The sequence below is a fragment of the Eulemur rufifrons genome, chromosome 1 (assembly GCF_041146395.1).
Source record: "Eulemur rufifrons isolate Redbay chromosome 1, OSU_ERuf_1, whole genome shotgun sequence".
Lineage (NCBI taxonomy): Eukaryota > Metazoa > Chordata > Mammalia > Primates > Lemuridae > Eulemur > Eulemur rufifrons.
Window position 1 is genome coordinate 39,646,971 of NC_090983.1, and position 17,263 is coordinate 39,664,233.

A 17,263-nucleotide genomic window follows, 5' to 3' on the forward strand; every position below is an offset into this window, starting at 1 on the left:
ATAATAGATCAATGAACCATTTATACACAATATACTATGTGGAAAGAACTGCTGGTTATTTTCATATATCCATATGAATGGATAAATTCAGGTACATAGGGAGATGATATATATATACAAAAATATACATAACACATACATTATATATAAATAATCAGGATATAGACTGACATATCAGTATTTATCAATAGTTCTTTCCACATACATATACGCCTATGAAAAACTACGTCAGATCAAGATCACCAGGCATTTTAAGTCGTTTTTCCCTTTGCTTCAAATGGATTAAAAAAAAATGTATCTTTAAAAGCAAGTGATCATAAACTGTTAAGTATATTAAACATATCATTATACTGGAATGCCTTATTAACTAGCCCTAAAATAACTTTATTTTAAAAAATTCACAGATTAATACAAATTCATGTAAGCAAGGGTATTTCCCCTTTCAAATACTTTTAAAACTTCTATAATATATTTGGGAAATCTCTGGAATATGAATGGTAGATTTAATCCAATGAAAATTTTAAGTACTGTATTTGACCTACAACACACAGACCCTCTATAATCTGGACTACATAATTTGGACTATGCTATGGAAATACACTAAATTTCTTCTGAAAATTAAATCCCTTAAAAAAGCAGCAAAGGTCAATTTCTATATTATTGTTATTCTACTTGATAAATTCTACTGAGATTAACAGTTTTATTCTAAAGCAATATTATGATAGTCTTCATCTGACTTAGCAATGTTTTTTCTTATTCTCTAGGAACAACAAATAAAATGAGAGTTACATAGTGAATAACATCAATTATATCCTTCCTTAGAAAGCAGAAAGAACCTGCAAATAGGGATGTATTAAGTTATCAAATGGAAAAACAACAAAAAAAAAAATTGGGAGAAAAGTCTTTATTCAAATACTTTTAGTACAACCAATAGGAAAAGTCCTCCTTCCAAAAAACCCACCAACACTATATTTCATTAAAAAAAATCAAATAAAGCCCTTTTGAGAATTTCTAGTTTGCAGCCTCAGAATAATAAACTCTGTAATAGTACCTTCATAAAGGATACTGTTTTTCTAAGTTAAAATCCCAACTGTTTGTTATACTTCAAATGTTGGAGTTGCTTTTATAAAAAAAAAAAAAAAAAAAAAACAATAAAATCAGCTTAAAATAAATTTATTGTACAATACAAAAAGTAGGCATACTGGAAAATAAAGGTACATTATTAAATATACAAAGCAAATGAAAGAAAGCTAAACAACACAAATGTTTTAATCCAAACACTAAGATAAAATGCACAACATTTATGCTAAAAACAAAGTATTTTAGAAGAATATGCATTTCAAATGAAATGTTAATGATGCCAAAAAAAAAAAAAGAAAGAAAGAAAATCAAATATGCTATCTTGTAAATGCTTGAATATCAAGAATCAATAATGGCAAAAAATATTAAGCCCAACAATACTGGGTACTTTTCAAGAATTATATTTAAAAAGGTATTAAGAATACTGAAGGAATCAAAATATGTCCTAAAACTGACAAAGTTTTTCTTTTTTTTAAGTTTGAGGGCCTATTCACAATATCTTACCTTTTCTTCCATTTATTCCTTACTGTAAAAATTTCTGGATGCCCATTCTTAACATTCTCTAAATACTGTAGCTTAGATAATCCTACTTGGTTTTTAAGTGTACATTTAAACCTTACAATACATCAGTAAGTACCACAAATTAACAACCTAATTTTGAAATCTATACAAATATGCACACAATATGAAAACTAAATCTTCATTTTATAAAGAAATAGTAACATGTAACAATTTAGAGCAGGGGGGAAAAAAATAATGCCTTTTTTCCAATTAAGGCATTCAATTGCCCAAACTACAAATGGCTCCGGAACTAACAAAAATGTGTAGCAGTAATAAGACTTTGAGAAGCATCCAGTTAGGATATGCATCTGAACATCAGAAGAACATTCAAGTAAACATAAAAGCCTTGGTAAAATTCTCTAAAACTAATTATTTAAATATATAAATTTAATACTTGGGTTAGCCCAAAAGGCTTTTGACCAGCACCTCTGGGAGGGAACTTCTTTTCCTAATATCAGAGTTCCCAAACTCAAGACATCATATAATCAAGATTTTCTATATCTACATTTGCACTAGTATCTAAATTACTAGGAGAAATCTTTTTTGCTACATTATGTTTAATTTTATAGACTTTGCCATATTACATATATGCCGTCATGCTAAGAAACCATCAAGTTTTCCCTCTAAATCCCCCTACCATGAAATTTACAAGTTGAAAAATGAATTGAAAAACATACATACTTGAAACCGTGGGAACTGTGGGCAAAACCAGAGAGGTATATGGAAGAAGGAAGAAATGTGAATAGATCCTATTAAGATTTTACAATCATTTTGCCAAGACAGACTTTCAATATTATGAATAATTACCTGATGTCAGGTTGTGTAGACCTATAGTTCTCTTAAAAACAAGTTTTGATTCTCAATATTGCATTTTTATAGATGAACAAAAGGATTCAGATCTAAAATATTTTAGTAGCATACTTACTACCTTCAGACTAAAGTCATTTCCTAAGTACTCTAAAAGAGTTCAGATAAAACAAACTATGAGATATTATAATTTATCACAAAAGAAATATTCATTAGCATTTATGAAATTATTAGGATAATAAAATTTGAAAAGCTAAAAACCAAGATTTGCCATTCATATTTAAATATAACATAGAAAAAGTTATGTGGGTAATATGAATATAAAATTGTTTAGGTGAACATTTCACTTGAAGACACTGTTTCTCCTTCTGAGTAACTAACCATTATAGCTTTTTAACAATGAAACACGTCATTATCTCACAACTGAAATTCTTTGGCTGGAATGTTTTAGTAACATAAGACACTCCTGTATATGACAATTCTGACGGAACATGGGAGTTGCAAAGTAAAAGAGTAAGGAAACATATTTATAAGTGTTTGATAAAATTTTAAATAAAGTTTTTAAAAATTTAAAGCCAATCTATCACTAAAAATGGTATAAATGTAAACTTAAGCTAACTTTATACTATTGCTATTCTTAAATAAAATAATTTGGGGTTCATTATTTTGGCTTTTTAGTTTTGTATTTAGCATAGAAGTACTTTCTATTGTCACTGTAGACATGTCAGTTTTAAACTGAAAAAAAAAAAAAAGCAACAAAACTTAGGAGTTCAATTTGTAGAGTTTTAGAATTAAGAAATTACAATTTTCTGTTACTATTTTAAAATAAGATTATCTGACTATATAGTTAAAATTCTAATAACATCAAAAAAAGTTTTAAAGAAATCTTCCCATTTTGCATTTTTTAAAAATAAAGCAAATTTGCTTTATTTACTTGTAAATACTTTTTTTAAAAGACCAACAAATGCACTTTTAATCTATTATCTTTACACACAGATTAAAAGAAAAAAAAAAGCTTTATGGCTCCAGCACCCAAGGTTGAGAACACAAAAAACTCAATAAATATTTATAGTTTGCAAAAATAGCTAAAGATGTTTGAAAGGTTAAATGAACAAACATTCTGAAACTAGAACCCATTTCTTTAGCTTTTCTCTCCCAGACTTTCCATTCTATACACTACAGTTGTAGAGATGTCCTCATTTGACTCAGGTGATACTTTTTTCCATACTGTCTCTTTTAAAGCAAGTTCTTGTTGGAGACTTTCATAGTCCAATGGTCCAAAGGAATGCTAGTTGTTCAAGCAACATACATAATTTATTAGTGCACTTGAGTGAAGAAAGGTCCAAGCTATAAAATGTTATTTTTCAATGAATGTTATTAAAATCTGTTAAAAATTTCAATCACCACCATCTGACATTTTTGCTTCATGTTACTCATGTCAACTCCCATTCATGGAAGTTTCTATTCTGTTGGCTTTGCATAATTCTCATGTATTATCAGAAGTTACTTTAATTGGAACTAACAAAAATTTAGTTTGGCCCCAAAGTAAATTTGCTCAGTCTGAATTAAAAATATTTTCTACTAACAAGAACTTCATATTATCTTCAAGTCTAATTAAGTAATTTTACTATAAATATTTTACATGTGGGATGCAAAGAAACTGAATAAAAAAAAATCTCAATACAAGTCCCTTGGTCCAGTGAAAAACTATACAGATCAAAAAAGTTAAGTCTTGACTCTTAATACTAGCTCTAAAAAAGGAATATATATGTACAATAGCATGAAGCCAAACACACTGATAAGAAACAAGTAGGACTTTAAGGTTATGAAGAATATTGCATCACATATTCTTTCTAGAAAAAATATTTCATTTACAGTGGTTTATAAAACTTATTAGGCTTCATAAGTTGCTTCACTAATATTATAATCTCTTTCTCATTTACATATCCATCCACAGTAGGTGAGGAAATAAAATAAACTTCAATTCAGGACTATAACTGATAAATATTAAGAATAAAAAAAGCTTTCTTTTTAATTAGATTTATAGCACATAGAACTTTCCAATGTCTTTTTTAACAGAATCAAATCTAAAAATCTTGCTTCAAACAGCAGAAAACAGGAAGAAAACACTGCCATTAGGCTAACCAGTTCCAATTTAAATAATAAACCAGCAATATTTAATATCTATGTACTACTGAATGAGGATAAAAAATGTCACCTATTTGTTTACCCTCATTTGTGATTAGCAAAGACATAAGGCCACTAACAATTAAGCTTAGGCTTTATTTAAACAGGCAAATCTCATTTTCTCTCTCTTAAAAAAATTACACAATTATCTAAATAGGAATTTTGCTTACCCTTTGATCACCACCTTCTCTTCGAGGATCAAGTTTTTTTGCAAAGTGTCTCAAATTATCATAGTTATGGAAATTACACAGAGAAACAAGATCCTGTAAATAGTTATACAGAACAGGTATAAGAAATTGGCTATTCATTGGTTACATTTATTCATATTTTAACAAACTGTGTTTATAGCTTCCTGCTTAAAAATCATCACTGCATTCTAATAAAGCAGCATGATGCATCAAGAAGGGGACTGAAGTCAGAGTAAAATATGGATATAAGTTGTGTTTTTTTTTTTTTTTTTGAGACAGAGTCTCACTTTGTTGCCCAGGCTAGAGTGAGTGCCGTGGCGTCAGCTTAGCTCACAGCAACCTCAGACTCCTCGGCTTAAGCGATCCTACTGCCTCAGCCTCCCGAGTAGCTGGGACTACAGGTATGCGCCACTATGCCCGGCTAATTTTTTCTATATAGATTTTTAGTTGTCCATATAATGTCTTTCTATTTTTAGTAGAGACGGGGTCTCGCTCAGGCTGGTCTCGAACTCCTGACCTTGAGCAATCCACCCGCCTCGGCCTCCCAGAGTGCTAGGATTACAGGCGTGAGCCACCGCGCCCGGCCTGGATATAAGTTTTGAGAACACTGCTTACTAACATGACCCTAGGGCTCAGCCACCCAAATTATCTAACTTTTACCTTCTGTAAAACAGGGTTTATAATAAGAGGCCACATGAAAGAATTCTTCTATCAAATAACTGTAAAGCACTATAAAAATATACATAACTATACAATCAATTATAATTTACTTTATATGCAATCCAATGTCATTCTCTAGTTTTTATAAAATATAAAAGATTGAAAAATAAATCAGTTTTAATTGAATAGGGTACTTGAACTCCAGAAAGTAGTAAGTGTAAACAAAACTAGAAGCTAAAATATTAGCAAGAATTGTTTTATAACAAAATACTGAATTAATCAAGAGTAGTAACACATTTTAAAAAATTTTCTCTTTTTTATTTACAGTGCTTACTTCCTCAAAGAAAAAATTTTAAAGGTAGTCAAGGGATAAATATATTCAACCAGGCAGATTAAAGGAGATAAAATAAACCACTATTGTATAATTCTTAAAATGTGTTGGATTTTAAATTACTTCTCCAACTTTAGTATCTTTGGTTGAGTTTTTGAAAACTGAAAACTAATAATAACCATGAAAATTAAAACATAAGCATCACACAAATGTAATTTCCTGTAAGAATGATTAAATGAGAGCTATCTGGTAGAAGCAACTTAAAGCTCCTCTATGAGTATTTCCGTGGCTACCTAGTAACTAACACACTGGCAGACACAGTGCCAAGAGTCAATAAACTATGGAAAATGGGTTAAAAACAATAGAATCATTGAATGACTCAACTTATATGATCATTATTTTCATTAAGAAAATGTGCTTACATGACAGAAGTGAATTCCCTTAACACTGTTGCCCATCTTGTCCAGAGGAGGAGACCAGCACATCATGCCCATGACATTAGGAACAACTAAAAGAATGCCCCCAGCAACTCCAGATTTTGCAGGAAGACCAACCTGAAAATAATTCAGTAAAAATGAGCATTCATGTAAACATTTGGGATAGTTTGGGATAGATTTGAATATAGAAAAATTTTTGAAACATACACTCTAAGGAATTAAAGTAGTTCCATCTAAACTGTAGGGCTATGGATGTTTTTATCATATTCTTCTTTTTTTTTTTTTTTTTTGAGACAGAGTCTCGCTTTGTTGCCCAGGCTAGAGTGAGTGCCATGGCGTCAGCCTAGCTCACAGCAACCTCAAACTCCTGGGCTTAAGCGATCCTACTGCCTCAGCCTCCCAAGTAGCTGGGACTACAGGCATGCACCACCATGCCCGGCTAATTTTTTCCATATATATTTTTAGTTGGCCAGATAATTTCTATTTTTTTAGTAGAGACGGGGGTCTCGCTCTTGCTCAGGCTGGTCTCGAACTCCTGTCCTCGAGCAATCCACCCGCCTCGGCCTCCCAGAGTGCTAGGATTACAGGCGTGAGCCACCGTGCCCGGCCTATTATATTCTTCTTGACTATTTTTCTAATTTTTCTAAAATAAATTTGTATTATTTTTAAATATAAGAATTTATTTTTCAAAAATATTTCACAACTAGAAAACAATGAGAATTATATCTTAAAAGATTTTCTATGGCATACTGTCAGAGAAATGTCTAAGGAATGGAAATAAAATGGTAATTTAAATTAATCCTCTTCATTGCTTCTCGACCTTTTGCCTAAGATCAAGTGTAAATTAATACTCTTCAAAAAATTTAAGTTTATGTTATGCAGTATTTGACAATTATGATAAAAAACAAAATTAATGTCATTAAGGCAGTGTTCATTAACTGCTTACTAACATTCATATATTAGGTACCTCTTGACAGAACTACACCAATGAAACACTCTTGCAGAAAACTAAACAAAACAAGCAAACAAAAACCACCTGAATCAGATCTACCAATTTACAGGAAATGCAAGGGACAATGAGACATACGTAATCAGCAAAACTTAACACTATAGGAAACCATACAGGATAAATGCCCCAGTTTTTTCAACCAAAAAGAACAAGAAAATAAGAGAGAAGTCATGAGAAGACCTACAAATTAAAAGAAAAAGGGAGACACAACCAATTACAATGTATGGTTCTTACATGTACCCCCAAACAAACTGTAAAGTAATATAGTAATAATTTATAAAATAATCCAGTCACTCTGGACATTGACTAAATATTTTAATGACATTAAATTTAATGGTGATAAATTAATGATGATATTAAAATTTTGATATGTAATATTTAAGTTTTTTATATGTAATAATGGTATTGTATGTTTTGTTATGGGTCTTTATCATTTAGAATTACATACTGTAATATGACAAGAGTGGGGGAAATAGGTGTACATACAGATGAAACAAGATTGGTCATGTATTCATAATTATTGAAGCTGAGTGATGAGTACATTAAATGCATCTCTCTATTTTTATGTTTGAAAATTTCCAAGATAAAAAAAATGACTTGACATGAGCAGAATGAAATAAGAAAAGTCTATACATTTCACAAGTGGCAAATGCACAACAGAACTTAAAGAAATATACTTTTATTAAGTTTTAACTTTAATATACTTTAAGTCCTTTAAAACAAGGGTCTCCAACCTATGGTGAGTTGTATATTTATTTCATTATATATTACAATGTACTAATAATAAAGTGTACAATAAATATAATGTGCTTAAATCATCCCCAAACCATCCCCCCCCAACCCCCATCCCCATCCGTAGGAAAACTGTCTTCCATGAAAACAGTCCCTGGTGCCAAAAAGGTTAGGAACTGCTGCTTTAGAATATCTATGGCTGTAACCAAAGATAATAAACATTATGTCTTTCTGAACTTAAGGAATTCTTGAGGTACATAATCATCACAATGCTAAACATTAACTGAAAGTAAAGTCTATACTAACCTTGTACATTGGAATGCCTTAAAAACAGAAGTGATGAGGTTCTATAAACTAAACTTCCAAGTTCTTAAGAACATCTGGTAGACTGTTTAACTCTATTCCTTACTAATTCTGTAACAAATTAACCTTGAAAACAAGCCTCTCTCTCTAAAATTGACGTACAGCTGTGGAAGCAAAGTTTAAAGAGCATTTTTAAAAGAACCAGTTCAGACTAGTTTCTTGCCCTAGAAAATTAAGATTAAACAATTACTTACATGGAAAGCAAACTGCCCTGAGAAATCATACATGCCACAGGAATGCATCAAACTCAATGTATTTCGAACAGCTTCAGGGCTCAGCACTCTTTCACCAGTAATTGGGCAGAAACCACCATTAGCCAGTGTGGCAGCCATCACACTGGCTGATTCACAAGTCACTTCAATGGAGCATAGCTGAAACGAATAAAAAAAAAAAAAAACCAGAATTCTAAAAAATTTAGGCTCATATTACTTTTAGTATTACAGTTGACTTCTAAGATAATCTATTTTATCTGGCATTTCATACATATCTGAAATATTTCTTCCAAAGAGATTTTAGTGTGACTTGATGACATACCAAAGATTTTTATTTTTTTGAGACAGGGTTTTTCTCTGTCACCCCCGCTAGAGTGCAGTGGCATCATCACAGCTCACTGTTGGCTCAAGCGATCCTCTTGCCTCAGCCTCCTGAGTAGCTGGGACTATAGGTCTGTGCCACCACACTTGGCTAATTTTTCTAGTTTTTGTAAAGAGGGTCTCGTTCTTGCTCAGGCAGCTCTCAAACTCCTGACTTCAAGCAATTCTCCCGCCACAGCCTCGCAAAGTACTAGAATTATAGGCATGAGCCACTTTGCCCAGCCCCCAAAGATTTTAACTGACCAAAGTTCTAGCTCTTTCAAGGTTTATTCTAATTTTCCCAAAGTTATTCAGTCTTTTATTAGCAGATGTAAGCTAAAGCACTAAGATCTGTTATCACTCCATTTATTATTCAAATTTGCTTAAATACTAATACTTTCTGTGGGATACACGAGCATAATTATTTTTAATGCAACAGAAAAAAATGAGCCATGATATATTTTTAAGATAAAGTGCCATATATCAGCATTATGATAGCATCTATGTTCTAAATTACCACTTTAGGAAAAAAAATGTTGAAATGCCTGACATTTTACTTACATCAAAGCTCAGTATCCCCATGTATATGGTAACATAGAAAGGACAAAGGGGAAGAAAAATATAAGACAATACTTTCTTGTCTTACATTACTTTCTTGTCCTGTCTTGGTTTAGCTGTGTGAGGCTAGACCAAAATGTTGCCTTGTAGACCATTTATTAATATTTATTTGATATTTACTATGGGTGTTGACTATATCATGATGAATGAAAAATGGAAAGCCCAGGTACTCTAGGATGAAATTTCTACATTTAAATATGATCAAAATAATAGAAGTATTTTACCACACCAAACCCAAATTTATCCATAAAACAAAAATAATAAATTCTTCCACATTTTATTTTTAAGTAACAGTGACCAAAACTGGGTGAGAGGGGGGAGAGAGAGAAAGCATGAAGGAAGAGGAGAAGACTGGGTCCTCAACTTGTAAACTTTCCTCAAACTCCAAGATCTGTACGAGGCAAGAAGGGGTTTGGAAATAGCAAGAAAGCAAACTATTAATAACTACAGTGACACTGCGTATGTAACTTTGACTGGAAGTCACTTTTTGATGGACTTTCCCTTTTGCTCATTTATATTAAAATCTCTTCCCTATTTCTCCAAAAATACAGAATCTACTTACTATACTACCCCAGATAGCAAAGAATTATGATAAGGTTGATTTAATTATGAAAGGCTTTCTAAAAGAAAATTTAAATTTCAATGATCATTTCCTAATTTACACTTAATATTAATTGGAATTTTGTTTAACATAAGGCAACATATTCCTAATTTGACAAATGCCAATTTAAGAGTACTCTCCTGATAACTTGATGGCTGTTCAGTTACATACAGCCCTTCTCCAAAAAAGTTAGTAAGGCTTCTATGGCTGTCTCTTGATTTTTGCCCTTAAGTATAGAAATTCAAAGAACAGTAGATTAGTAGCATCTAAGCTACGAGAGAATCAAAGTTAAAGACGTAGTCCAAAATAACATTAAAGTTATGGAAAAACACTCATATGGACTAGGGAAAAAATAAAGACTATTAGATAAAAGAGTAAAAATGATACTAAATTTCATGTAACACTATAGTTTCACAGGAATTTCACACATATCATCTCATTATCTTCAATGTAATACAATATAATACAGCAAGTTAGGTCAGATATATACTATAGATAATAAAACTAGGGATTAATAACTGAAATTAGGTCACATGGTTAATAAGTGGGTAGGCTACACTTTGGATTTCATATTGAGAGTCTGGGATTCCCAATTTATTTTCCACATTGAGTGGACGACCAACTGTTACCTAGACTTCTATCAAAACCCACTTCATTATCATCCTCCCTTATATATTCTCTAAGATTACTGAAAGGTTAAAATTAAAGCACCTTCAAAAGTAAAGATAGGCAAATGTGAGGTAAACTAGAAATTAACAATAATGTAGCCTAAAATAGCTTCACATTATAGCCCTATCAGTGGCACCAATGATGTTAAATCTGTAATAATAAATTGGACTGAAAATGTGAAAGGGGGAGATCGCCAGGAAGGCTACCCTAAACTGAGTTCTATACCTCAGCAGATTATGTACATGGTCCCTCCACCCCAACCCCTCCTCCTGAATATTGAGAGCTACTCTAACTTAGAAAAAAACCAACAATGTGAAGCTAGAAATGTACTAAACAATTATTCTCCTAGCACCAGTTAAGCCAGGATAGAGTAGTAACAAAGAAATTACAAAAGATACCAAATCAGCTGAGAAACTGACACTTTAAAATGCTGCATATGAGCCATCTGATAAAAAAACCAAATAGCTTCTCCCAAACAAAATTTAAAAGATAAGAAAACAGAGCTCAGTCTATAATTAGCAGAAGCCAATTTTGGGACTGCGCATTATTTTTGACACTACTTAAATAGGATGTTTTCGTAAAATTTTTTCCTTATTACATTTTGAGGCATGACTTTTTAGGAGACACAGACATGAGGCTGCTTTTCATGAAGACACTGTTTAAAAGTCAACAAAAAATATATTTTCTCATAGTCTAGAACCAAGATTTAAGAGACATCTATATTTTGCTAAATGTGACACATCCATTTGTATACACAGTTTAAACAATTAAATTACCTGGAAATAGAAGTCTAATATACCAACCATGTCTGTGCCTTCTGGAAAACACTGAAAAAAATAGAAAGGCATTAAAAATACAGGTACACAGGAAAAAAATATGAAATATGTGAAGATTAAATTTACACAAATATTTCATTTTAATTGAGAATGAAATAATATGTAACCTCTAAATGAGCATAAACATGAAACAAAGAATAAAGCAAAATTACATCACATCACATAAATTTCTAGATACTAGTTTAACTAGCAATGATAAACTGATTAATAATTTATAAATTATATTGGACTAGCCACTTAAAATAAAAAAAAAAAATCAAGGGTAGTAAACACTAAGTATACTTTTGAAAAAATGGACTAAATCTCAAAATTTGCATTGATAAAATTCAATATTAAATATTAATGTCAAATATTTCAATACTGCCATATACAAATAATTAATAACATTAACAATTTGATAAAAATGCTTTGCAAAAACTTCTGCACCTTAAATAATAAGTAGTTGCTTAAATCCTATTGTTGAATTCATAGCATATATTTTCATATACTTTATTAAATAAAAGAATAACTTGAAATAGAAATAAAAATTTAAAAACCTTCTTTTCTTTTAAGTAATATCCTATTGCAAAATTTCGATCTCCACTTTCTCTTTCAGATTGAAACCTGTAAGAAAAAATAAATTTGCTCTATTTATTTACTTTCTGTAAAAGTGTGACTACTCTTTAGTTTAATTTGTATGGCAAAGTATAGCATTACGAACACTGAACTAAAATTGAGGACTGCTGAATTCAAGTCTCAATTAAGTGATAATTCTTTCAATCTTAATTTTCTTAGCTGTAAAACAACTGAAATGAACTCAGACCCTTCCTAGTCTTCCTATTTTGTGAATAAAAATGCTAATTTTAATATTCTCAAATATTCCACCATGAAAGTATACCAAAAAACTGCAGAATCCTCTGGCTCCCCAAAAGTACAATGAACAGTCCATTCCACCTGAGGGAATCATGGAAATTTCACTGAGAGAGAGATACATAAAATGAATCTTGTAGAAAAAATGAATCTCGCAGGACTCACTGGAGAAACAGACTTCAGGGGAAAGCCTGAAGAGGGGAGAAACACTAACCTAACAAAGGAGACTGGGACCAAAGTATTGAGATCAATAAATGACAAAGAATGCAATGGCTCCTGATTGCCCACAAAACAAAAGTTTGAAGGAAGGCTTTCAAACAAGTTACCTTGTCAGACCTGCATTTAGAAAGGTAAGTCTGATATTAGTTTGGGAAAGGGAAAAGAGAAAGGATAACTGGCATATTAGGAGACTACTGTAATGAGAGCTACAGAAAGCCTGAATTTAGGCAGTGACAGGAATGGAAGGAGGGACATGATGAAAAATGTGAGCAGTTGGATAAATCTTCCAACAGGATGGGAAAGAGGAGAGACTGATGTGACTGGTACAAAGCCTGAATTTCCAACATGGCCTACTGAGAGGATAACAGTATTAACTGACATAAAGATCTCTAGAGCAAAGAGCAGTTTGGGAAGAAAGAGAATGAATTTTGATTTAGACAGATTAATTTGCAGTACATTTGAGAATCAACCTACAAATGTCCGGAATACTACTAATAGTACAGGAACTGTGAGTGACACTCTTTGTATTATTGAGGGGGACAGCCCCTTCTAATTGTACATTTTTACATTTCTATGGTCAGAAAAATAATAAACGATATGGAAAAATTCTTGTCTACTTGCCATACTTAAAAAAAAAAAATCAACATAAAAGACTAACTATTCAGCAATTATTACAATGCCTGGCACACAGTTCAGTTCATCAAACACTATCTCAAGTGCTATTATCTGCCAGGTAACAGGGATATATAGAAATGAACTGGAAGACACAATACTCTGTCCAGGTCTTAAGGAGGTCAGAATCTAATGGTAGTTATGAGGCAAAGAGAGACTATGGAATAAGTTCAATAATATATGGTAATATGAGAGCACAGAAAGGAGGTAAGATGAGATTCATGGAAAACTTCCTGGAAAAGACACTTAAGCTGATAAATTAATGTTGGTAAGGCAGATAGCCTAAAAATGTTTACCACTGAAATGTGAAGCAGTAAGTGTGAAGTAACAATAAAATAGTAGTTAGTGTTTATGTTAAAACTGTCTTAAAATAATTTTTCTAATTATAAGGAAACAATCAGACAAATTCAAAATGGGGAATATCCACTCCAGCCCATGGGCCAGATCTGGCCTGCTGCATGTTTTCATAAATTAAAGTTTTTCTTGGAACATAACCTCATATTGTCTATGGCTGCTTTCCTACTAAAACAGTGGAACTCAATAGTTGCAACAGAGACCATATATGGCCCATGAGCCTGAAATATTTACTGTCTGATTCTTCAAAGAATAAGTCAGCCAATCCCTGCTTTCTGAAACAAGGGGCCTTCACTCTTCAAAAGAAGCCATTTAATAAAATCTTTAAAAGCAAGGATCTACAGCAAGAGGGCTATTCTAAATAAAGAGACAAAACAGATATAACAACAATACAATGTATGAACCTTGATCAGTTCCTGAATTTAAAAAAATAAAAGTTGTAAAAAACATTTTGGGGACAATTGGGGGTATTTTCATATTGATTAAGATCAGGGTATTTTAAAATTAATGTTAATGTTCTTAAGTGTGTAAGTGGTACTGTGGTTATACAGGAGACTATCCTTATTCTCAGGATATACATGCTGAATTATTTAAGGATGAAGTATCATGATGTCTACAACCTAATTTCAAATAGTTCAGAAAAAAAAAAACTATGTATGTATATATTTACATACATGTGTATATAGAGATATAAATACATTTTTATCCATCTATTTAAAGAAGGAGAGGTTGGGAAAAAAAACAAGACAAACTAATACAGAATATAAGATTCCAGATATTCATTGTTTATTCTTTCAACTTTTCTATAGACTTGAACATTTCAAAATTAAAAATTGGGGTCAAAATCAAGTCAGCCAGGGAGAGAGATAAGAAATGTAAGACAAGTAGCATAAGCTAAGACAAAATTGGATGAGTGCCAGTAATTTGAGGTGAAGCTGGGATCTCTCCTGACTGTATGATTATCTTTAAGAAGTTTATTAAAACTACTTAAAGCATTTTTAAGTGTTTCTATCAGATAATTTAGAAATCATTCATTTACCACAGAATGACTAAATTTTAAGTAATTATTCACTGAAGTCCTAGGACCAACAATGGAGAGCAGATTAATTCTAAATACAGTGACCATATATGTATACACTCACACAAACATATATATGAAGTAACAAAACAGTATTTAAAATACAATTCTATAATCTAGATATTTTTATTAATTTAAAAAGGCCTGACCCACTATAAAAACATAAGTCACAAAGTGGACTCACGTTGCATTACTGAATCCAACATACTCATTACCAGCCATCTTGTTCAAAAACTGCATTACCTATAAACCAAAATTAGAAAGTATTAGTAATCAAAAAACAAATATATAAAGAATGTGGCATGAAAACTGAATTCTATGTTGTACTTACATAGTCAAATTTTTCAGCATTATTTACTCCTTGCTATAAAGAAATAGGAGACATAAATATGTTAATATAGGCACCACTACAGTTTAATTTTAAACTAATACAATATCAAAATTTCAAATAGCTACCATATAATACACTGCATTAGTACTTCTAAATCTAGGAAATACTTCTAAAGTAATTTAATAGTTACATAAAGTTTTTCGCACATTCTTTAACACCCACATGTTGAGAATGAATCAGAATTACAAAGGGAATGCTTTATTTTAAGTATATCTTTACCCAACCCAAAGTTACTGAATTTTAAATCCAGTTACCCTGAAACCCCTTATCTTTCATGACAGCACATAATCTGCTAAAATGTATGTTATTTAATTTCATATTTTAAAAAACTTAAAATAAAGTTTCACCCTTAGAAAAGAATTAAGTATATATAAATCATAATTTCAATTAAGAACAATTTTCTTATACTTTTAAAGAAATCCTTAAACCAACATTAGAGTTAGAAAAATGAGTTATGTTGTAAAACTAACTAATCTTTTATAATTCCAGCATATGCAAACATTTTGGATACATTTTACTAGTATAAAGAAGGCTCTACCCTTAATATCTCTCACTTGTTATAACAATACTTGAAACTAAAAAAAAAATTATATTTTATAGTCTTTAAAAAATTAGTTTCAATTATATTTAGTATTATGCCAATTCAGAGTATGGAAGATGTATTGTTTCATCATTTCTATTTCTGACATGTTATCTATTGCAAATGTCAACAGGAAAAAAACCTATGTAACGTAGATCAGTTCAAGTAGCCAAATGGTTTCATTTTACCTCGGCGAAGTTTACAAAGCAGTAAGTTGTAGATCTGAAATCAAACGTATTAATTGGTGATATGCACCCAAAAGAAACAATACATCTCTAATTTATAAAAACAGGCTTAAAATAAAATAATTTGACAACTAAATTTTAAAAACATACTTTTTTACTTTATCCTCAAAAAAATCTGAAACATCATAATTTAAAATATTATTATGGGGGGAAAACATGTACCAATTAAATAACTGAATAAATCCAGGTTCATTCTCTAATTTACAAGAGGATTAGGGTGTGCCAGATAATGTGTAAAAACCTACAAATCAACTTATTTAAGAAAGATGTGCAATTATACAATCAGTAGCTGGAAGGAACACCACACTATTTCATCAAAATTAGGCATTAAAACTTAAACAAGGATAATTTAATTACAGCCATTTGTAATCACTATCTACATATTTTCTCTAAAGCGTCTTTGACATATTTTAAGTTTTCTTTCCTTATAATATATCAGAAATCAAAATGTAGAAATGTAACTCCAAAGCTGTTCAATGAAAAATAATTAAAAGAAGAAATTACCAACTTCATTGAACTGTTGCAGTTGTCAAAATATTCCATAGATCCTAATGCTGTAAAATATGTAACAACATTTAAACCACAAAAACCTTTATAACCTTAGAAAAAGCACAAAAAAAAAAACAACTCTTTTGGAAATGGATGTCAGCATTTGCATTGGGATGTCACATGGATAATTACTGGTTATACAATTAATCAATGTAAAATAAACAAGTTACATTGAACTTTCATTTCTGACCTCAACTGTACCCTGTAAAACTAATACAAGTTTTCCTCAATGAGCAGTCATACTTAATATATAAAAAAATAATTGCTTCAAGTCTAGACTATGGTCACATAATTGGTCTATTTTGTGGCTTACTAAATTAAAGCACAATTAAGTTTTGCTTTTATGTTGTTTTTAAGAAACAACTGATATTTACCAAAGTCTATCATTATGGAGTATAACATTTTGGCTAAACTATTCAAAATGCTCTCAGCAGATTATGTAAATAGGGCAAAAAAATACAGGCATACCTGGTTTTACTGTACTTCACTTTATTGAGCTAAAATGCAGATACTGCATTTTTTACAAACTGAAAGTTTGTGGCAACCCTGTGTTGAGTAAGTCTATTGGCACCATTTTTCCAACAGTGTGTGCTCACTTTGGTAATTCCCTCAATATTTCAAACTTTTTCATTATTTTTGTATCTATTATGGGAATCTGTGATCAGTCATCTTTGA

At 31.1% G+C, this 17,263-nt stretch overlaps 1 protein-coding gene across 2 annotated transcripts in view; it reads right to left on the reverse strand.

Moving 5' to 3' along the window:
• Positions 1-17,263, reverse strand: part of GLS (glutaminase) — an 81,636-nt gene that overhangs the window by 27,351 nt on the left and 37,022 nt on the right. The window contains exons 8-15 of one of the 2 annotated variants that reach the window (XM_069490835.1): positions 15,155-15,187; positions 15,008-15,066; positions 12,188-12,254; positions 11,592-11,642; positions 8,550-8,726; positions 6,237-6,368; positions 4,806-4,898; positions 1,158-3,736 (exon numbers count right to left, since the gene is read on the reverse strand). In XM_069490835.1, the coding sequence (XP_069346936.1) occupies positions 3,590-3,736; positions 4,806-4,898; positions 6,237-6,368; positions 8,550-8,726; positions 11,592-11,642; positions 12,188-12,254; positions 15,008-15,066; positions 15,155-15,187 (759 nt within the window). In that variant the 3' untranslated portion in view covers positions 1,158-3,589. Of the gene's footprint in view, positions 1-1,157; positions 3,737-4,805; positions 4,899-6,236; positions 6,369-8,549; positions 8,727-11,591; positions 11,643-12,187; positions 12,255-15,007; positions 15,067-15,154; positions 15,188-17,263 lie in introns of those variants that run through there. The other variant, XM_069490755.1, reaches the window with a different exon arrangement.